At 39.2% G+C, this 23,718-nt stretch overlaps 2 protein-coding genes across 5 annotated transcripts; both read left to right on the forward strand.

Annotated features, from left to right (window-relative positions):
• Positions 1–362: 362 nt before the first annotated feature.
• Positions 363–4,969, forward strand: LOC114475432 (protocadherin-10-like). The gene is made up of 4 exons (XM_028466205.1): positions 363–2,990; positions 4,087–4,148; positions 4,244–4,356; positions 4,691–4,969. The coding sequence occupies exons 1-4, from the start codon at positions 426–428 to the stop codon at positions 4,960–4,962; spliced, it is 3,012 nt and encodes a 1,003-aa protein (XP_028322006.1). The 5' UTR covers positions 363–425; the 3' UTR covers positions 4,963–4,969.
• An 8,808-nt stretch (positions 4,970–13,777) lies between these two features.
• Positions 13,778–21,910, forward strand: LOC114475433 (protocadherin alpha-C2-like). 4 transcript variants are annotated; one of them, XM_028466209.1, is made up of 3 exons: positions 13,778–16,366; positions 18,498–18,534; positions 19,295–21,910. In XM_028466209.1, exons 1-2 carry the CDS (start codon positions 13,937–13,939, stop codon positions 18,507–18,509), a joined length of 2,442 nt encoding a protein of 813 aa, XP_028322010.1. In that variant the 5' UTR covers positions 13,778–13,936; the 3' UTR covers positions 18,510–18,534; positions 19,295–21,910. The 4 variants fall into 4 exon arrangements, with proteins under 4 accessions (XP_028322010.1, XP_028322011.1, XP_028322007.1 ...); XM_028466210.1 differs by having other exon boundaries at positions 19,298–21,910; XM_028466206.1 differs by lacking the exon at positions 18,498–18,534.
• The last annotated feature ends 1,808 nt before the right edge of the window (positions 21,911–23,718 follow it).

The following is a 23,718-nucleotide window of genomic DNA, read 5'->3' on the forward strand; positions in this document are numbered from 1 at the left end:
AATGATGTGCACACAGCTGCCACTTTGTATTGGGTCTGTGGTTGGGAGACACCAGGGTGTGTTTGAATCTGATTATGCTCTCCTATGTGATCAAAGCGATGAAACAAGCTGATAAGAACTGAACGGCTGACCTGGACACGGAGACCATCAGACACTGTGACATGAATTGGATAGGGCCAGTGGGAAAAAAGGATTATCTGAGCAGATGTTTCCCCCTCTATTGGAACAGTAGGGCCAATAATAAACACACATACACACACTGACACACAGGATGCACACTAATCTGAGATGGGCTAGTCGCCACTGCGCATCCCCTTTTTCTCCTCTTTCTTTGATGGCTGGCAGCTCTTGCTCAGGTTCAAAACAAGTTTTTTCCCCTCCTTCCTTTAATATCTAAACTATAATCTCGTAGATTATTTTTTTGAATGTGTTTCCAGATGGATACATTATTGGTGATGGAGAGACTGTGTGTGAAATGGCATGGAGTTTACCGTTTTGTGTTGTTCACCTGTCTGTTGGATGCAGTATGGGGACAAATACGCTACTCAATTCCAGAGGAACGGGAGCACGGCGCATTCGTTGGGAATATTGCAGAGGACCTGGGTTTGGATTTGGATACACTCTCGGCGCGCAGGTTCCGGATAGTCTCAGGTGCAAAGAGGCAATATGTGGAAGTGAATTTGGAGAACGGGGTTTTATTTGTGAACGAAAGAATCGACCGGGAAGAGCTTTGCGAACAGAGTTTGTCCTGTTCTTTTCACTTACAGGTAGTGATAGAGAACCCACTAGAGCTGTACAGAGTAGAAGTGGAGATATTGGACGTGAACGACAATGTGCCTACTTTTCCATGGACAGAGTTCAATCTGGACATTTCTGAGTCCTCTGCGCCAGGATCGCGTTTTCCACTTGAGAGCGCACAGGACTTGGACGTTGGCCCCAACTCACTTCGCACCTATCTTCTGAGCGTAAACGAGCACTTCTTTCTGGATATACAGACGCGCAGTGACGGCAGTAAATTCGCAGAGCTGGTGCTCCAAACCCCACTGGACAGAGAGCAGCAGGGCGCACATCAGATGGTGCTCACTGCGGTGGATGGAGGCTCACCGGAGAGGTCGGGCACTGCGCAAATTGATATCACCGTTTTGGATGCGAACGACAACGCGCCGGTGTTCGATCAGTCGTTTTATAGAGTGAGGCTCGCTGAAAACGCACCAAAAGGCACAGTTGTCATCAAACTTAACGCGTCTGATTTAGACGAAGGTCCCAATGCGGACATCACCTATTCATTCAGCGGACACGCGCCCATCAAAGTGCGCCAGCTTTTCAGCGTTGATCCAAATACTGGAGAAATCAAAGTCAAAGGAGTTATCGACTACGAAAAAGCCAGGATGCATGAGATTTACGTCCAGGCTAAAGATAAAGGTCCTTCTGCCGTAGCGGTGCACTGCAAAGTGCTGGTGAACGTTTTGGATAAAAATGACAACATCCCAGAGGTGATCCTCACATCAGTGTCCACACCTGTGCAGGAGGATGCGCACCCAGGGACGGTTATAGCTGTCATCAGCGTCATGGATAAAGACTCAGGTGAAAATGGGAACGTGGACTGTGAGATCCCACACCACATCCCCTTCCAGTTACACTCATCCTTTAAGAACTACTACACATTGGTAACTTCCGATTTTCTGGACAGAGAGGCAGTTTCAGAGTATAATATCACTCTAACGGCCAGAGATATGGGTTCTTCTCCTTTGTTCACAAGAAAAACTATCTTAGTCCAAGTGTCGGATGTGAATGATAACGCGCCTAACTTCAAACAGCCGTCATACACTGTTTATTTGACCGAGAATAACGCACCTGGTGCGTCCATTTGCGCCATAACTGCGCTGGATCCAGACTTTGGCCAAAATGCATACTTATCCTACTCCATACTAGAAGGTAACATACACGGAATGGCTGTTTCCACGTATGTGTCCATAAACTCTGACAATGGCAACATTTACGCACTGCGCTCTTTTGATCATGAGGAGCTGAAAAACTTTCAAATAACAATTCAAGCGCAAGATGCAGGTTTTCCACCTCTGAGCAATAACGTTTCAGTTAATGTTTTTATTTTGGACCAAAACGACAACGCACCAGTGGTTGTATCTCCCGTTACGCAGAACGGCTCTGCGCCCATGGAGGCTGTGCCGCGGTCAGTGGATGCTGGATACCTCATCACTAAGATAAGCGCAGTGGACGCAGACGCAGGACAAAACTCGCGACTTTTTTATCAACTGCTACAAGCAACAGATCCGAGTTTGTTCAGCATCGCTCTGTACACGGGAGAAATCAGGACAATTCGCCAGATTGTGGAGAAAGACCCCACGAGGCACAGGCTGGTCATTTTAGTGAAGGACAATGGTCAGCCGCCGCTGTCGGCCACAGTTTCCATCATCCTGTCAGTGGTTGACAGCCTGCCAGATACGAAGCCCGATTTGGGTGACGTGTCACTGAGTGCCCGACACAGCTCCAACCTCTCCCTGTACTTAATCGTGTCCCTGGGCACAATCTCCTTCACTTTCCTAGTGGCCATCATCGTCCTCGTTGCAGTGCGCAGACTGAGGGGCAGGTCACCCAATAAAGACTCCAGCTTTCCACCCGTCGGCGGGTGTTGCTGCTGCTGCTCAAGTTCCGAAATGTCCAGCAGCAGCAGCAGCAGCAGCACAAGCAGTGCGGACGTGTTCACCAAGTCCAACCTCAATGTGCGGATGTCCGCGGGTGCGTCCGGCTGCGCAGAGACGAGTGGGACCGGCGCACTCCCTCAGGTGTACTGCTATAAAATGTGTCTGACGCCGGAGTCATCCAAAAGCGACTTCATGTTTCTGAAACCGTGCAGTCCGGTGATGTCGGTTCAACCAAACAACGCCAAAAGCACCGATTACTTGACCTCCGGCTGGAGCGCACTGGACCGCAACGAACTGTCCAGTAAAAGAACATCGACCCCCAGCGAGGTAATAACCTACATTTCAGGGACGCAAGCCAATATTTTTGATCTATGCGCTAACTTGTCCCTGCAGCTGTACAACACATGCTTTACACAGGCCAGTGCGCACTGAGCAGTCAAACCGATTTTGTACAACCTCAAAACTAATTAAATATATGACGAATAATAATATTTACCAGACATTAAATACATCGTTCTTCTCACACCTGTGGGTGGAGGGTTTTGTTTGTGCAGTTAACGAATTATAATCATCCATGCAGGTATAATCCCACAATGTGAGCTTTTCCATAAACCTTTGATGGTGCGTTGACCTGCTATTCTGCATGGTTAGACACTGAGCTGCTACAGCTCAAACGCATGGTTTTCACTTACAGTTATGTCAACAGCTTCTGCACAGTGCTCAAAGAGTTGGTATCTAATATTACTAATGTTAGATAAGTGTCAAACTCAAGGCCCTGGGGCCAAATCCGGCCCTTTACGTCATCTAATTTGGCCCACAGGGGCTCAGTTTTCCTGGTACTTATATATCGCATTATTGCAGTCATTCTTAATGTTAAACTGTTGACAAAAACTCAAAATTCTTACAAAATTATTAAATTTTCCTCAAATTATTACATAATGTTTCCCTTAATTGAAAAGAAATTGGTCACAGAATCTAGGAAATTTAAAGTGAGGATCCTATTGGGACTTATTGCTTGGATATTGTCTGTTTCGACATATTTTTCATTTTATGCACATAGAAGTAGAAACTAGGGCACAATAATGTTGATACTTGTTTTCCCGCATAAAATCTGTGGCTCACTTGACATTAAACTGCTCCGTATTTGGCCCCTGAACTGAAATGAGTTTGACACCCCTGGTATATGGAAATGAGATGTCAGTTTTAGCATATGTGAATTGAACTGTCTCCATAAATTGGTGTAAATTTGCACAAAACCTTCCCTTTTCAACAGAAAACTCTTTCCTCCTGCCAGTTTGGCCTTTTCTCCATGAGCTCCAACCTTGCTCAATATCTGATATCACCCTGACACAAATGCAGTATGAATGTCCTGCTTGAGTTGGTCATTGATTTACAAAGTTCCTCCATGTTTTCTACCTCTCAGCTCAAGTACTCCAACAAGGACTGGACATGGACCAAGAACCAATGCAACTCAGCATACAAAAGGTAAAATTATCCATTTTTTTTGACCAAATAAAGCACAAAATTGTATATGTGTGTTTATCTTGATAATAACTGGTGCTGTCCCTTTATTTGTTCAGGTACAGTTCTGCTAATATGGAGAGCACACTGTCAAGGCAACAAAAGTATGACCCAGATGGGTTTTCCTGCTCCGTGGCGCCACAATATTTGACATGGGGGAACCATATGAATGGTAGGTGTAAGCTTTTGTTCACTTGAAAGTATGTGGTGGGTAGAGGCCCTCTTCAGTCTATATGCCTTCAGATTTTGTCAAAGACATAAAAAAGTTGTTAAACCAAAAAATGCTTAACATAGAGCCCCAAAAACTGGCAGGATCGGGTGTCAATGCATGAACATGAGGGATTATTAAAGGCCCTGGAAGAAGGAAGAGTTATTTGCAGAACTGAAACTAAGAAGATGCCTTTAAACCCACCTTATTGAGATCAACAATTCCAAATTTAGATATGAGGTCATTGCAGAAATAATCTCCACATGCGAGCGGTAAATTATGCGCATTTTTTTTACAGATTCCAAGATGCCTCTTCAAGAGGAAGCAGCCGCTGACTATTCATGGACTCCCAAATACACTCCGCCTCAGTGTGAGCAGCCAGACTACCAGCACAACGTCTACATTCCAGGAGCTACATCCGGCTACAGCACCCTAAAGCTGGCACCCAGAGGAGAACTCCACATGTACAACACCTTCTCCACATTTGGCAAGAAAAAGAAATTCATCTCAAACTATGAACATACTTTTGATAATGACGATGCCATCATGGGCAATTCCAACTTTAAATAATGCATGAATCTTTTCACGTTTATCTCATCCATGTGTCCAAGTGGAAAGAGTTTTATCATCCAAATGGTTCATGTTTTTCACTTGATTCAAGGTTTATGTGCATAAAATACAAACGGGGTCATTCATTCATTTTGTATTAATAGAGAATGGAATGGACCTTTATTTTGAAATGGATGTTACAGAAGTTTAAATGTAAAGTAACAGTTTCTGTGAGGAAAGACTTGAAAATTGATTCAAGATCATTGAAAAAAAATTTTCATTTGTAAATAAAATTTCTCATGTTGCAAATCAAAGTGCTATACTTCAACAATATGAGATCTGTCAATATCTTTATAGAGAAACTGAAATTTGTACCAAAAGAAACCCCTTTTTGTTCCGCTTGTGTCGTTGACATTGTTTTACTTGCACACATATTCACGTGACCACAAAAAATTATACAATAAAATGAAACAACACAATATTAAATCATGTTTTCATTCATGCTGACTGGTGTAAATAAAACTTATGTTTCACATTATGGAGATTATGAACATTTATTCATGAGCAGCTCTCTGCTGGGAAATTGACCCACGATCGGTTCAAGCTTGACATTTTGACCCTGATCATGCATTAGTTCATTAAATCCAATGGCAGGTCATTTCAAAAAGCTTTGCAATCCGTCCACGATTCCCTGACTAATGGAATAGGATCTATACTGGATGAATATGAAATGGTAGTGTCATGAATGATAGAGACCACACATGCACAAACACTCAGTGACAGAATGCTGAGCTAGAACTATAGCATCAGGGAAACGGTTGAACTTCTTTGTGTTGTGCAGTGAACCTTCTCATTGGTTGATTGCTCAGTTATGTTCTGAAGGACAATGGAGAAAAATGAAGTGATGGTATTTTGAAAATAACATCGCCGGACATCCAATGGAGCAATCAACATTAACATCAGCCCTGTATAGTTTATATATATATAAATATATATATATATTATTTATTGATATCAATAAATGTGTCCGGGTCTGTTATATGGTGTTGTTTTGTGTTTTCTTTACAGATCTTGTTTTTCTGCATGCACCCGATTCTAAAAAAAAAAAAAAAAAAGATTTCCTTCACTGTGTTTGATAATCAATGCTAAAATTTACAATAACTTTTCATCGGAAGCCTCTTCCAGCAAGCACAAGTAAGAAAAAAATAAATAAAATGGAATGATCGGCTTTGAAGAGCATCCATTCACCCCAAGATAAACATCCAACCAACATTCCAACCATAAACCAATGAAAACAGAAAGAAAACCTCAACTATAATATTACTGTACACAGACTGCAAGCAAAGATCATCAGTCAGGGAGCATGAGGCAGCTCTACAACACATTTTGTGTTTCAAGTAGTTTTATTGAATGCATGGAACAACATCGATACAGGCTTTACAAGGCATACGCTTCTTTTACTTTATACAGAGTGATCGTTTTAATTAGGTACAAATAGAAATAATAATAAAAAATAAAAGTCAGTCAGCGCATTACAATCACAGTGTCGCCAAGTATGCATATGTAAACTTAATACAAAATGAAAAATAAAAGAGGCAGTACCCATGACATGAAATTATAGTAAAACAATTATCAAATGTAATTGGGAGATGTCTTGTGGCCTTCCAAACAATAAACACAACACTATGACCCACACGTCAAGCATTTTCAAGAAATGATAAGGGTTTCCAAATCTATTCAAAATGAGACCACCATAAAAGGCATGTCGTATTTTCTCAAGATTAAGTGTACCGCTAAGTTCTGTGACCCACATGTTGCCTTTACAAAACTGCTGGATGAGTTTCTTTGCAATAACCAATCGATCTAAAACACTGCCGTGCACACCCCATGTTCTCTGCCTCTAGAAACACCAAAAAAACAATAACTGTTGAATTTGGCATGACCTTAAATTTTAGAACTTTTGAACGAGTAAATGAAAATATTATTCCAAAAAGACTGAAGTCTAGATAGAACAAAGTAGGTATCTGTGTAGTAAGGTGCCTCGTTCTGTCATGCATTTTTCACACATACTGTAGGTGAACTGTGTGGGTAAATTTTATTAATTTTCTCTTTAGAGTTATGCAATCTATGCACAATTTTGTATTGTAAAGTAATGGTGTGCAATTATTGAAGTTGTATCACTTTTAAGTAAAGCCTGTTGCTAAATGTCAACAGGTAAAGGAGCATCAGATTATTGCTACCACTCCACTTTAATTGTGCAGCACATTTTCCCACCAATGCATCTTAAATATGATATATACTGTAGATTTAGAAAGGTTCTAATTATTGCTGCAACAAAGCTGTGCAAAAATACAGATTCAAGTTGATCTTATGGAGGTGAAGAGATTTATCTGGGAGTCCAGGAGTTTTTTTTTTTTTTTTTTTTTTTTCATTTTTTAAATCCAGTGAAAATGAGAGGAAAAAAAGGTCACATTTGAAACTTCACCTTAGGCTTAATATAAACTACTTTTCACTTTCCTGCTGAGTTGTCACCATAAATGTAATGTGACTCATCCTTCCTGTTAATTTATGAGAAGAAGCAGTCATTGCTTAAGAATGTAGAAGTGGGAGAAAAAGGTTATACATTTCGTTTGACCTCTCTTTACATCGTGGTGACTAAAGCCTGGATTTCAAACGACTGCTGTGGAGATAATCCTCAAGATCTATAGCACCTCCAACAGATCTATTGCAGATCACTGGGTTAATCCTTGGCCTGAGCCTGATTGTTAAATAACGGCTGCATCCTCACATTGCTGAATGCCAAGTGCCACATTTAGTTTCAAATCTCATGAAAAACACTAAAAAAAAGCAGCCTTTCACTAAAGACAATGATAAAGAAAGGAATCCATGTTGGATAAACAGTATCCTTCTGTCATTGACACACATTAAAATCAAGATTAATCTCCGACTCAATCAGAGGGGAAAAAAAAGCAGCTGCTTTGGTGGCTCATCTGTCCTTGTGCCACGAGCATTGTTGCATATGTCCAGTTTGTGCCGAGCTTCACCCACTGTGTCCCTGCTGTGAGGCAGCTTTACAGATCACTGTCCAACAGTGACCACTGCCACCATTGTGAACGGACATGGACGGACACGTCCCATTCGTATTAAAATTAAACAAAAAAACAGTGCAATAGATTTTTTTTAAATGCCCTGGAATCAGATTAATTATAACAATCAACCGTAACAACCATCAAAGTCTGATCTAAAGGTATTATAATGACAATTTATATGAAACAAAAGGTAACAGTAATTGAACAGAACTCTGATGTTGATAGTGTAAGAACTACTGCATGCAGTACCTAATATTCACTAATCCACTTATACAATAGTCACATATATTTGTATTGGTAAAATGCCTACTATAGACTGCAATTGGTGGCCTACTGCTTGGAAAAGCGAAAAACAACTTAAAGGCACAATGTGTAACTATTGGCCACTAGGGGCGCTAGACCTGTAACTATCACATCAAGTACCCCAAGTGGTCACAAGCACCATAGCACTATCGCAAAAATCAACAGTCAGTCAGTTCGGGCCAGCCTCCCTTCTCTTTTGATTGTGTATGCAGACAGTAGTTGACCTGTTACTTGTGGATAAGGATTGGCTCTAAGGACTGGGTCGGTCGGGCTGGGGTGCGAAGAGGGGCTGGGCTTGAGCCGCGGTTGGAGGAACAGCAGTGGCGCCCCCCCCCCACTTCCTGGCCTTGCCGCCATCGTCTGCCCCCTTCGACCAGTGGTTGGCGTGGCTGCCTGGGTCAGGGCAGACGGGGGTCCCGGCATGCACGGAGCAGTGTCCGGCGCTGGGCGGAAGGCGGGTCGGTGGAGGGGGCCGGATCTCGGCGGCATCTTTTTAGCCTCCTCAGAAGCAGTTTTAAACTTCAAGCTTGCCTCGGCCATGACCTGGAGTCAAACAGGCGGAAAGATAGTAGCAAAAGCCTTTTAGCCCAATGAGTATATCTGAGCCTGTGGTCACATGACCACATAAAGTTAAAAGTTCTCCAGGCATATTCCAGGTCACATGACCTGGCCAAAGACGGTCCGTCTACTTCAAACTTACATAGTCGGTATTTCAAGAGGGAAACCCCGCTCGGAGCATTGACATTGTCAAGTGCTGTATATTGGCCCATGAGGAATCATTTAAAATAACTCATATGGGTCAACTCTTTAGGTCAAAAAATCTGCGGCGTGCCTTTAAGTAAAGGTTTTATTTATTTTTTCATCATTTACTGACTTTAGTATTGCTTAGTTGACCACCAAAAATGAGCCCCAATATTGAAGAAACTTATTAAATCTAACTTCTTGCTCAAACGACACCAAACTCGCAACAACACATCTTCACACAAATCTGAGCCTATTGAAATGCTTGCAGTAAACAATAATGTAGACACACTTAATTGTTGTTAAATACATTTTCAAAGTTCTTTAAAAAAAAAAAAAAGAAAAAAAGTGACAGTTTTGGAGTCATGGTGTCACACTGGGAGCATGGATGTGGTGGTGGGGGACCGAAATGTAGAAAGTGATGGAGGCAGGATTAAGGCTGGCTAGCGTTCATCAAACTAGTCCATGTTTTATTGAAAAACTAACAAATCCCAAAATAGCACAAAGAGGCAGGAAGAAAACTGGGAACAGGAGGGGAAAAAAATGCAGCAGCACATGAACAGGTCAACACTGACAATGAACCAGCCATCATGCTTTGTCCAAACACTTATATAGTGAGAGAGTACTAAACATGAGGCAGCTATTCACTCACGACCTAAACACACTGACATCACGAACAGGAATACCTTAGAAGCACAAACACAAGAGATAAAACATAAAACTAGAACTAGAATGGAAACTAAACAGAATAAGCAAAGACTCACAGAGGACCACTAGGGCTAAATTTAACTAAAACTAAACAGAACCCACGGCAGTAGTCAAAGATCTTTGGAAAATATTAAAACTTTATCTCCAAAACTAACACAATATGTTTACAGCATTTTAAATTTGACTCTGGTGAACAATTGGAGTCAATGAAAATCTGTGTATTTTCAGATTTTTGTCTTAATAACTGAATTTTTGATTTTGACAGTCGTTTGAAATGTGCCTTTAAACGCTAACAGCTGCTGTCTTGCACACAGGTGACTGACTTAGTGAATTAATGAAGCTACAGGTGAAGTTCCCATGTGCTGACTAGCTCAGTGACATAGATGATGTTGCAACATCACAATATAGATGTGGATTAATTATATGTTTGACTTATTGATTTGTTGACTTTACAGAAATTGTGAGTTCAAGCATAAAATGCACCTGAGATTGTTCCCTTTTAACATCGTCCTTTTTTGCTCAGAATTGTCTAAATCCTTGATTCCCAAATTGGGGTACAGATACCCCCAGGGGTACACAAATTGTCATAGGGGGTACATGAATAACAAAATATAAATTGGAAACAATTGGAATATAAATTGATCAGCAGTCAGGAGCCTTCATGCATGGCCACAAACTACACAGTAGCCAATGGAACACAATCCATGGTTATAGATTATTATAAAAAAAATTAAAAAAAAGATTTTATATTTATTATATATTGTTTCTCAACAGGATGGGTCAAATTCTGAGACAAATTTCACAGTAGAGCTACATTATATGTATCATTACATCAGTGGTTTCCAACTTTTTTGGGTCATGACCTCATTTTTAAATCACAATTTGTTGGCGTGTCCAGAGCCTTATTTCTTTCCTTCTAGAATTAGCTTTTGATAATGTTTTGTTGTGTCCAGGGCTAGTGCACAAAGTGAAAAGATGCACCAGCTCAGATATTTTTTATATTCCATTTTATTTGAACTATACATTTATATTTTAACAAGTGAAAGTATAGAAAACAGTTGTTTAGGATTATTTTGTGTGTGCGAGTGTGTGTGTGTGTGTGTGTGCGCGTGTGGTATAATTTGAAAACAAATTTAAACACATTTAACATTACATTTTTAATTGGTATTTTTTATTATCATCATAATTTTTTTTTTGACATTTCAGGGGACCCCATTTGATATTCCAGGTGACCCCACATGGTGTCACAACTCCAAGGTTGAAAAAAAAAAAAAACTGCATTACATTAATATGTTTTTTTTAATTTTAATTGTGCAGGAGTAGGGGGTACATCACTTCAGGTTAAATGTCTGAAGGGGTACGGGACTGTGAAAAGTTTGGTGACCACTTGCCTAAACCATTGCTGTGCAACAGCTATTAATGCTGTCATACTGCTAAAGAAAAAAAATAATAATAAATTATATATATATATATTAGCAGTATGACAGCATTAATAGCTGTTGCACAATAAGTATAATTTATTAATTAATTGATTACAGTATAAAACTATTTTTGGCTCCACCTGTTGTGTATCTACTATAAGGATAAGAAGAACCCCAACAACTGTACAACATGATATTATCCATTAATTAGATTTACTAAGTTCTAATAGCAGAAATGTTGCATTATTTCATTTTATTCAAACAAAGTTCATTTAAAATCCCATCTCTCTCTCATTTTAATGTCTCTCGTTCACCCTGTGTGTTTTGCAGTCTGTGGAGTTTCCTGTAATTCTAACAGATGACACTAGATGGCGAAACAGGAAAGAAAAACATGAGGTTTGCTCTGATTTGGTCACCCATCACATCAGAATGTATTGTTGGAGGCAAGCCAGATGTAGAGAAAAGAATGGGAAACAATGAGATAAACAACAAGTTGGAAAAAAAATAAACAAAAGCTAAATAAGAATGGCTCATCATTATTAAATAAAATAAAATTTAATGAAATCAATGAGCGCATCCTCCAAAGGCCTTATGTAAGTTGATAAATATGCTGTTCGTCTAATCTTTCCTTGTCTAAATGCTGTCATTCTTAATGATGAAGAGAAATAACATGACGTAACAGAGCTGTTCACAGAGTGATGGTTGAACACCAAAAGGTTGTCACTTCTATGATGGTCTCAATGTGTGACAAGAGCTGGTGTCAGGCCCTGAGGTTATATCAGATACATTAGATAGATTCACTGATATACAATCCTAGGTTTGGGTTCAAGTCTTACATTCGCCTTTATTTTTTAGTGAGTTCGATTAAAATGTCCCCTTATCTCTCTCATCGATGAATTCCATTTTCCTGAATAGCCTGACTTTTTCGTTTTGACTGTTTCGTTGTGAGTATTGTTGTGAAACCTGACATTCCTCCTGTCATGCTTGATTCCTCTTACATTTTTATCTTTCTTACAAAATGTTCACCTTTAGCTGTTTGTTTGGACTCAAATGAACTAAGCTTTAATGACTACTTCCACATGCTTTCTCCTCTCTGTTCCTCAACAATGCATTAGGATGTTTTTTTCACAATAAAAGACACATGCAGGCTTGCAGAACTTCACTAATTTAAGGTCAACACATTTAAGAAATGATAAGGAAACAGGTGAAAAACACTTGTATTTTGAGTCAATGGTGCCTGTCTTACTTGGTAATAATGTGCCTGATGCTTGGCCTTGTATAACAGTGCTTTAAATCCAATGAGTTTGCTTTAAAGACCATAGCAAACACACAAAAAAAATTAAAAAAACAAAATGTTTTGACACAGGGCAAAAAAGGGGTTTATTTTTGTTTTTTTGTCTTTGTCTGTGGTTTTGATCTGTTTTTTGTCATTATATGTGTTTTTGTTATTTTTTATGTTCTTGTTGTAATTTTGTGTATGTTTCTTTCATTTCTGTAGTCGATTTGTGCATTTTTGGGGTCACTTTCTGTATTTTTGTTGTTTTTTTCAGTATTTTCCTATCATTTTGTGTTATTTTGTTAACGAGTTGTGCGTTTTTGGAGCTATTTTGTCATGTGGTGTTTTGTGTGATTTTCTACTCATTTTGTTTGTTTAAGTGGTTGTTGTGTCTGTCTTTGTTGTCATTTTATGTTTTATGAGTCATTTTGTGTGTTTTTGTGTACATTGTATATTATGTATGGCTTCATATTCCTTCCAACTTTTTGAATTACAATTTTGGGGCGATTTACTTTGGGTGCCGTAAAAAATTCGACTTGAGGGCCACATGTGGCTCCCAGGCCGTCAGTTGCCCATGTCTGCTGTAGAGTGATGTGGTGTTTATGGGTATGTGTTCTTCATTACAGTAACCCTCTTGTAAAATAATCAGTTCATTAATAATAACAATAATGAATAATTATCAGCATCATAGATTTCTGTTGTCGATTTTTGCAATTTTAGGGTCACTTTCTGTATTTTTGTGTTAGATTTTCTGTATTTTCCTGTCATTTTGTGTTATTTTGTTAAAAGTTTGTGTCTCTGGAGCTATTCTGTATCTTGTGTTGTTGTTTTGTGTGTTTTTGTTGTTATTTTTGTTTGTTTAAGAAGCGAATGTTGTGTCTGTCTTTGTCGTCGTTTTATATTTTATGAGTCATTTTGTGCAGTTTTTGTGTACTTTGTGCATTTGTGTACTATGTTGGGCTTCATATATTCCTTCCAACTTTTTGAATTGCAATTTTTTGGGGATTTGCTTTGGGTGCCGCAAAAAAAAATGACTTGAGGGGCCACATGGCTCCCGGGCCGTCATTTACCCATGTCTGTTAAACGTGTTGTTTATGGAAATGTGTTCTTCATTACAGTAACCCTATTGTAAAAAGAATTAATTTAATAATAATAACAATAATAAATGATCATCGTCACCATCATAGATTCACATTTAGTACCTTTATTTCTGTTTAGTAGTTGGCTCCATCCCAGGGCCCCCTGTTTACGCAGAGGTTTTTTACGCCCCTGTCAATGCATTGCCTTGCGCGCCCCGCTCTCTCAGCGTGCATGTACACTGTGAGTCTATGGCCTGCTGCAGCTCCAAGAATGACACCGGTGATCCACTCCATCAAGACGACCTGTGCGTAAGGGCGGATTTATTTCATTTCTCTCTTTGAAAGAAAAAAAAAAAAAAAAAAAAGACAACCTTTACAATGGCGCCGGTTATTGCACCTTCACGGACACGGTCGGTCGTGGCCGTTTTTACATTCATTGCACTGTGGGGATTTGCACACTCCATCACCCGGTATTCCGTACCGGAGGAGATGGAAGAGAGATCCTTTGTTGCCAATCTGGCCACAGATTTGGGTCTGGATGTTCGCAGCTTGGAGGAGCGCAACGCGAAGCTCGATGTCATTCACAGCAAAAATTACCTTGACATTAACAAAGACACGGGGGAGCTGGTGATCAAAGAGAAGATTGACAGAGAAAGCATATGCATGACTAAAACCACCTCGTGTTTCCTGAAGATGGACGTCATACTCTCCAACCCGGAGCGCATCTTTAACATCGAGCTGGAGATTATGGACATCAACGATAACGCGCCAGTGTTTCGCAGGAAAACAATGCACTTGGACATTACGGAGGCAACCCCTCCCGGTGAGAGGTTCTCATTGACAAACGCCGTGGATGCAGATGTGGGAGCGAATTCAATCAAAACCTACTATCTCAGTGAAAGCAAGTATTTCAACATTGACATCCAGACTGGCAGCGACGGCTCGAAATATGTAGATTTGGTGCTCAGTGGTAAATTAGACAGAGAAAAGCAGGCCGTTCATAATCTAATTTTAACAGCAGTGGATGGAGGGGTTCCTCCCCGCTCCGGAACAGCCAGCATCATCATTAACGTCTTGGATATCAACGACAACGCCCCCATATTCAGTCAGCCTGTATATGCAGTCAATGTATCAGAGAACACAGCAGCAGGGACGGTGGTTTTCACCCTGAACGCAACAGACTTAGACGAAGGCTCCAATGCCCAGTTAGTGTACTCCTATACACTGTACACCTCAGAGAAGACACAGGAGCTTTTCTCCTTGGATCCAAACTCAGGTGAAATCAAAGTGAAAGGGGTCATAGACTATGAAGAGTTTCAGAGCTTTGAAATGCACATCCAGGCTCAGGATAGAGGGACCAACTCCAAGTCAGGACATTGTAAAGTGACAGTGTTCATCACAGACCTGAATGATAACTACCCAGAGGTGACCATCCAGTCGCTGAAAAGTTCATTGAGCGAGGACGTGTCCCTGGGGACGCTGATCGCTGTGGTCAGCGTCAGTGACAGGGACTCTGGAGTCAATGGAAAAGTGGAGCTGACTTTGAGTCAGCAGGAGAGTTTGCCATTCATCCTTAACAAGTCCTCAGAGGGCTACTTTGAGCTGCTGGTGTCAAAGCCCCTGGATAGAGAGATAATAGGTAAATATGACATCATTCTGAGAGTGACGGATAAAGGCTCACCGCCACTGTCTGAAAATGAGACCATAAGTCTGCAGATCCTGGACGTCAATGACAACGCACCCGCATTCTCCCAGTCCTTCTACACCATCCATGTGGTGGAGAATAATCTACCTGGTGCTTTACTCACATCTTTAAGTGCGTTTGACCCAGACCTTAATGAAAATCAGTACCTGGTTTACTTCATAATGGAGAAGGAGATTGTCAACACGTCTATGTCCATGTTGTTTTCCATCAACCCTGAGAATGGAGATCTGTATGCCCTGAAGACCTTTGACTATGAAAGAGAGAAGGAGTTTCTGTTCCACATTGAGGCCAGAGACTCTGGTGTTTCCCCACTGAGCAGCAATGTGACAGTTCACATCATCATTCTGGACGAAAATGACAACACCCCTCTCATAGTATCACCTTGGCGAGCACAGGGATCAGTTGTCGAGGAGGTTATACCCAGATCCACTGAGAAGGGACACTTGGTGGCAAAAGTCATAGCCATTGATGCTGATTCGGAGCAGAACGCAAGGGTGACGTACCAGCTTTTGCAGATCAGCGATGCGACCCTCTTTAGTGTGGATCAGTACAATGGCGAGATCCGAACAACGAGGATGTTCAGTTACAGAGACCCACGACAACAGAGGCTCGTTATTGTTGCCAAAGACAACGGTAATCCTGCCCGTTCTGCCACTGTCACCATCAAGATATCAACAGTAGAACACGTCATGTCCTTTTCCGAGACCACCGAACTACCGCTGGACTATGACGTCTTCACAGACCTGAACTTGTACTTGGTGATTGGTTTAGGAGCTGTGTCCTTCCTACTTCTGATCACCATTTTGGTGATCATCGTCCTCAAGTGTCAAAAACCAAAGCCCAAGGCCATTAAGATGCCCCCAGCCAATAGAAACAGTGTGATCAGCAGGAACAGTATGATAAGCCAGAGAAGCTCCACCATCGCAGACTCCACCCTAATCTCCAGCGATGCCTACTGGTACAGCTTGTTCCTGGCTGAGACCAGGAAGGGCAAAGTGGTCGTCAGACAGCCCATAATACCAAAAGGAGCTGGGTATTTTGTCTCCAGTATACCAAGGAGCATAGGGCCCAGTGAGATTGACTCCAGAGCGTCCACGCTGGAGGTATGTTGAAATATTACATCACATAAAGTAGCACTAAACCGTTTTACATACAGGTGCAGGATTCTTAACTTTTTGTATATATATAGTACTCTTTAATACATACAGATAATCATTTAATATTGAGGTTTTTCTGTTGTAATTTGTGTGAAACTGAAAACATGAGATTCATTACTTTACCAAGTACTAAGTACTTATAGTATTGGAGATTATTTCAGAATAAAAATGATTCCTACACCCAAGGTCTGCTTCTAAATAGGGCTTCAACTTTCGAAGTGATACAAATATAAATAGCTTAAATAAATAAAGACAAAGGCTGTATGACGTTGAACTGACAAAAGGGGACGAAAATCAGAATATACTTTAATGATCCCAGGCGGAAATGACACCAACTTTCAAGTTCTAGCCTAAAGTATACCAGAGGTTGTTCACTTGTATTTACTATTATAAAAAAAAGAAGCCTAAAATGACATCAAACACAAAAAGCAACACATTTATATTTGAAAATACTAATAGTAAACTGCTGATTTGGTTAGCATTCATGATAGCGGTGTCCCAATACGATACTAATATCACTACCTTGAGAAAATGACCGATATCGCTTTGATACGGTCTCGGTCAATTTCTCAATTTTCTTAAACTTATGAATATTCTACAAATCAATAAAATAAATTCAAAGAACCTGAGAAAAAACCTCAATGAATCCAATTTCTTCTTCTTTTTTTTTCCTGACATCAGACCAATATCTGATATCACTATCGGATTGGGACACTCTTAACTCAATAATGATATTTACTGTTGTAGCCAGTTGAATAAGATGATATTCTTATTTATTGTGCTTAGTTGACACCAAGCGGCACATCATTATTGAAGCCCTGCCTTTTCAACTGGCTTCACCTAATCCTCAGTTTGCAACTTTATTACGTATATATATATATATATATATATATATATATATATATATATATATATATATATATATATATATATATATAATTAAGAGTGTAGCATTGTCATATTGAATGAAATGTTCATTGCAATGGGATTTTGAATGAAGGCCCCTGAACTTGGGATATTTTTAGAACATCATCCCGCTCTCTGACTCTCATGCATGTTTTGACACGCATTCAGTCTGACACTATGACTGAAAAATTCAGGTTGTGTTTAATATTTAGTTTGGGTTTCTGTTAAAAGTGTGAGGTTTGGAGAGTGCAACACAAACCAGTTCATCTCACTCTGGGGCTCAAAGTGAAATGTGATACGAGTACAAAACAAAACTCCATCTGATGCTGAGGTTGCAGCGTTTTCGATGGCATCATAATAGAAGTAAAGTATAACAAAAACTGATGGCACTCATTTATGAAGTGGAGATGCAATAAAAAGTGTGTTTTACTTTCATTTCCTTTTTAAAATGAAGGGACAATTTATGCAATTGTTATAAACAATGTCACTTATTTCTAGGGCTGGGCAAAAAATCAATTTAATCGATTATTCAAATTTGTAGATGAAACTATTTTTATTTTGCAAATTGGCGTTTAGAAAAAATAAATAAAATTATATACATGTTTTTTTTTCTTTAAAAAAGCAGAGTTTTTTTTTTTTTTTTTTTTTTTTTTTTAGGCAAAACCGCCCAGCCCTACTTGTTTCTAAAGAGGACGTGCAACATAAAAGGAGCAGAGACTAACAATTGAATGTGTACTCTCTTTTTAATATGTGCAATGTTGTTGTTTTTTTTTTTTTTTTTTTTTGCATAATTAGGCCAAAGAAATCCACATCACCACAGCAGCCCCAAAAATGTGCAACTATTTGATGTCTTGTATAGTATGTAGGTCATGTGCAGCAGATGCAGAACACACCAGCTTAGTATATCAGTGAATGATTGCAACGGAAGCCAAGATATGGCAGGTTCCACCGTGCAGGACGTGAGACATTAAAAGACTCCTGCAGTGATTTCACACACATTAGAACATCATCAATGTTAAAATACGTAGTTAGAAATCAGCCAAATGTTGGATTTGCAGAGTAAATGTTTAAAGAATATGTACAGTATGATACAGTGAGCTGTGTATGAGTGCGTGTGTGGGTGAGGTTCACACTTACCACTGAACTTGTCTTTTTTTTTTCTATTCTTAAGTACTCAAAATGAAAGGAAGTCCATTCTACAACTGGAGGTATGCTGGTTGCCAACTACATTCTGTAGTGCCACTGTATCTGTCCTCTCTTTATTGTATTTATTGTATTTGGTATCCATGTTTGGTTTGGCTCATTCACCAAAATTGGTTGAGTCCCTTTTGGTTGGCATAAATTATTCCTATTTAAAATGTACATTTTTACATTTAATAGAACGCCAATGCTACTAATGGTAGAAACAAGTGGATTGGCTGTGAAATGTAGTCTTTCCTGTCAGTTTATCCAGAGAGCTCAGATTAGGCTTGTGTTGGCTGTTGGTCAGATTTCCGCTGTGCACATGTGGCCAGCTGTGCAAATTTAGGACAAACCGATGGCACAGGCAGAATAAACAAGGATTAAAACGGATTTGTCCCAAATTGGTTCTCAGCAAGTGCCATACCTGGGTAATAAATATACAGCCTGCAGAGAAGCAGCTGTAATATTATAAAAACTATATTCTAAACCAGGATAGATGCAATTTTTGGCCCACCAAAAATACCAAATAGCACTTTGAGTTGCCTGCTTGTGCATGTTTTAATTACACTTTCTGCTTCCCCATGACAACTATTGGCTTTTTCCTGTACATGATTTTAGCTACCAAGTTATTGATTGACCATTGGACTGAAATGTCCCAAATTTGTAGTGATCCAAAGAACAGAGGTGGCAGTAACCAGTCACAATCCACTGTTGCATGAGTGAGGACTTTCCCTTATAATTAGTCAGACTGTCTGTCGTGAACTAACTCTACGTTCTGTTTCGCAGCAGGAGCCCAGAAGACCACTGCCATGATATAATCATCTCCTCATGGAATTCTCTGGGTGCCACTTTTCCCACTGACTCACAAAGAAGATGTAAAACAACTGTCCTCCCTTTAGCCCCCCCCCCCCTCCTCCTCCTCCTCCTCCTCCTCCTCCTCCGCTGCCCCTCTGCGCTCTGGCTCTGCTCTGGTTTCTCACAGCCAGACTACAGACCACTAATCACCTCTACCTGCTCTGCTCTTCCAAGCATGAATCTGCATGATTCTACGACTACTTTGAAGCATTTAGACAATAAAATAATCATTCGTAGCAGAAATAGCCGGACATCACAAAAGATAATAGTCATGTGGTAAAATCATTCAAATCAAAGTCAAATTTTGCCTTCTCGCTTTAGTGCTTGAAAAAAAAAAAAAAAAAAAAAAAATCCATAGTTTTTCACGAGTCACCACCTGGATGGGAATTTCAAAGCAAGACTTAAAAACACGCCTAATCATTAAAAAAACACACATGAATCAGGGTCAATATCCTTCTTCCATAATTTGGATAAATACATAACAGTATTTGGTTATGTCACTGATTCAGTTTTTGCACTCTGTGTCTCAGATTCAGTTTTATTTGGTTATTTTTTTTTTTTGTTTTTAAACAAGACATTTATATTGTGTTATGAGTGTGTTGCTGAGTATGGCTCACACTCTTAACTTTATTGTTAAAAAGAAAAAACAACGTTTTTTACAGTGTTTGTTGTGTTGAACAGGTTTTTGAATGTGTGGAAAAAGACAAAAAATGAATGAAAGAAAACAGTCGAGTGAATACAAATGTAGGAGATATTGTTCCGCCTCTTATTTGATTGTAGATATCGTAGGTCTGTCGGAATGAAAAAGGGACTTAGCTAAAACACGCAAACGGGACTGTGGAGAGTGGAATCACAGTACACTGCAATGTTGAAATCACTGAACCGCGATCATGTTGGAAACCGCCCACTCACTGCTTCATCCCGAACCTTCCATTGAGGAGGCGGAAGCATGAGTGGGAGGACTGGTGTTCAATTGGAGCAAAAAAAAAAACTGGAGCAGGGAGCACACACGGACAAAACAGCTACACGCCAAGCAAAATAGTTTCCAAAACTGGCTCAAACGTTCTCTCAACTTCCTTTTTAAAAGATGATTTGTGTCATAACGGGTTATTTTCCTATTTCTCTTGAAAAGATGCCAATTTAAAAAAAAAAAAAAAGAATAAAAATCACTACATGCACTGTGCAAATTGTATTATTCGATTTTAAAATCAAAGAAGTAAACATTTTGCAGAAAAAGTATTTTGTAATGGAAAAAAAAACCGCTCTGTTTATTGAAAAGAGTAAGAGTATTAATAATGTATTTATCTTTGTCAGGGTAAAAGGGGATAAAACGGTTCAGGCAAGGTGTTGTTTTATTGATATTCCTGTTTTTATAAATATTTTATGTATTAACTTAATGCTGCTTTTGTGAGCTTCTTTAAGGGCATTTTGTGTTGCATATTAGTAGTTTAGTGAATAATATGATGTTTTTTGGACAGTGTATATAACATCAAATGGGAAAACAAGGAATTAAGGTAGCGCTGTTGCACTACTGTGAAGCCCAGGACTTGATCCTGCAGAAACGGGAATCCTATTAAGAAGCCTCATTATAGGGTGCTAAGTCATCAAAAGTAATTGCATGAAATAGGGAAGATAGAATTAAGGGGAAAGAGAACGCCTCATGTTAATTATAGTTACAGTATTGTAGTGCTGACTTTGCAAGTTCAAATGAAAACTGCTGAGTCCATGTAGGGATGCATAAAAAAAGAAGAAAAAAAAACACATTAAGCAGGCGGCAGTGGAGAAGGTGGAATATCTCTTCATGTATCGAGCTTTTAGAATCTGAGTCGGTGAAATTCAACCCGTATTTTCTTTCCCGCTCACAGTTCCACCAAGCTGCCCAGACTTAAACACTGCACATGTCAGTCGGACCGCTAGGCGTCGTCTAATGAGGAATATCTTGCTCTGAGGAATGGGTTTATAACGTGCAATCACCGCAGTGTTCAAAGAAACTATCGATTGCACAAAGTGAGCTCCTTGCGTGCCTTTGTAAAAGATACATGTGACTGTTGATGAATGAAATAATGACATTTCAAAAAAAAAAAAAAGTGTGACAACTCCAACTGCTATCTTGATACACTTTCCCAAAATGGCCTGCCGGATAGGGATTTAGAACTAATGTTTTTGTTCATAATCAATATATACGTCCACTGTTATCTGAACTACTTTATACTTTGTGTTTTTTTATACAGTATAGACCTTTTTGATATCCTCTGTGTTCACTGTGATCAGATGTCACAGGACGTCCTTGTGCTCTGTGTAGTAAAAGTGATTTTCCTTTATGTGCTCAGCTTTTCTTTTTCTTTTTTTTTTACCCCTCCCATACAGCAGCTAATTTGCCAGTTGGAGTGTACAGTGTGCTTGCACCAGATTCAACAAGACAGTTATGGGTGTGACTGGTCTTGCTTCTTTGTCTCAGTCTGGTTAATCGTCAGTTTTTTGATGTTGCTTATTTGTCCTAAATGTCCTGCCTGATCATGCTAGTTTGAAATAAAGCTTTTTAACCTGTCTCTGTGTTAAACTGATCCAAAGTAACAGTTTGAATGTGACTCTCAGGATGTTTCTGTCGCTCTGAAACTCCCTCGCAAGAGTTATGACCCATTTTTCTCCTAATAACACGCATGATTTGGTCGTCTGAAACTGAAGAAGAAATCAAAAAAAAAAAAAAAAAAAATGTGCCTGTAGTTGAATCTTTAGCTGCAGGTAAAATACAGCTTCTCAAGATTAATCAGGCCTTTTGACTTCAAAGTCTTCATACTTTAGTTTTCTTTTGGTTGTTTTTTCCAGTTGGTGACAAGTATAAACTATAAACTTACACTTAATACTTAATGTCAAACCCTAATGTACAGTACATGTAGTCTTTACACTGAAGTTGTTTTTTTTTTTGTTTTTTTTCATAAAGGCAAATGTTACTGTGTTGGAGCGAAATCTCTTATAGTCTGGGCAAACAAGCGCCCCTTTATGATCTCCTGTTGATTAGATCAATGCTATTAATAATACATGACAAATGTACACACAGTGAAAATAGGCTTCTGTATTTATGCCATGTACAAACATGCCTCAGCAATGTAACATTCACAATCAGGATAATTTATTACTCTTATTTAAAAATAACTTTTTTTAAGCAAATGATTTATAACATGTATTTGGCATTATGGGAATATAAGTGCATGAAATACGTGCTGATGTTTATTTATTTGACACCTCACAAAAACATGTCACTTTTTCTTGAATTTTCTAGTTTTCTATTCAACCTTTTGTATTTCCAAATATATGTAACAAGCGCCTCACCCACTCTAATATAGGTTGAACGTTTGACTGACCTAAAGCACGTGTTAAATAAGCTGATAAAAGCACTTTTTCTTAAAACTACTTAATATTAAGTACTAAGCACAGATGAAAACCCATGCGAAATATTAGTTATTGATCAAACGTGCTGAATTGGCTAAAGATAAATAGACATTTTTAAGTCTAATTTTATTTTCCAAAAGAGTTTAAATTGACAATGATATATTGTAATAGTATAATAATTCATATAACTTGAACCACAGAATCTAAATGCACTAAGATCGATTTCAGCAACATTCTGACAGAGATTACATCAGATGGACCTTGTTGCTATAGACGCACTTTTCTAAACTAACATTGCTTCTCGTGCAGTGGTGCAGGCCTCCAGGTCTGTGACTTACTTGTGCTTTCAAAGAATCTGAAGTAGGTCGATGAAAATGAGCATTGCACCTGTGGCTACATTTATGAGTGCTGAGAATAGTTACCATCATTTCTCCCCTGCACAGTGAGCTGCTTTGAAGAATGTGTGCTATCCATGGTGCTGAAAGTGTTATTTCTTTTTTTAGAGGCAGCTGTGATAAACCAGAGCACAACCAACTGAAGCACAACAGTGTTTTTTTTTGTTTTTTTTTTAAAGGACAAATGTTAAAGCCTGCCAAAGTAGGTTTGTTATCACCATTGTTGTAGATATGAATCAATCCCACTCAGGCAGAAGCGCCGGAATAACATCCTCCTCCTCACTGTCAAAGTAGCAGAACAAGCTCTCACAGATGCTAATCAGTGATCTGGAAGAGGTATGCAATTAGGCACCACATAATGCATCAACTGGATTTCTATATGCATTGATGTAATGCATGCATATCTTGTCTTGAGGCTTCATTATAAATCATTTTCAAATGCACTCCTATCACTGTAAAACAAGCTTTTGTTTGCACAAAGTGTATTGATCGCTTAAGTGTGTTTTGCAACAAAATACGTCAGACACAGCATTTTTTTATTATATTTTTTGAAGAATTTATTTGACAATG

This window comes from Gouania willdenowi, chromosome 14 (genome assembly GCF_900634775.1).
Source record: "Gouania willdenowi chromosome 14, fGouWil2.1, whole genome shotgun sequence".
In the NCBI taxonomy this organism is placed as follows: domain Eukaryota; kingdom Metazoa; phylum Chordata; class Actinopteri; order Blenniiformes; family Gobiesocidae; genus Gouania; species Gouania willdenowi.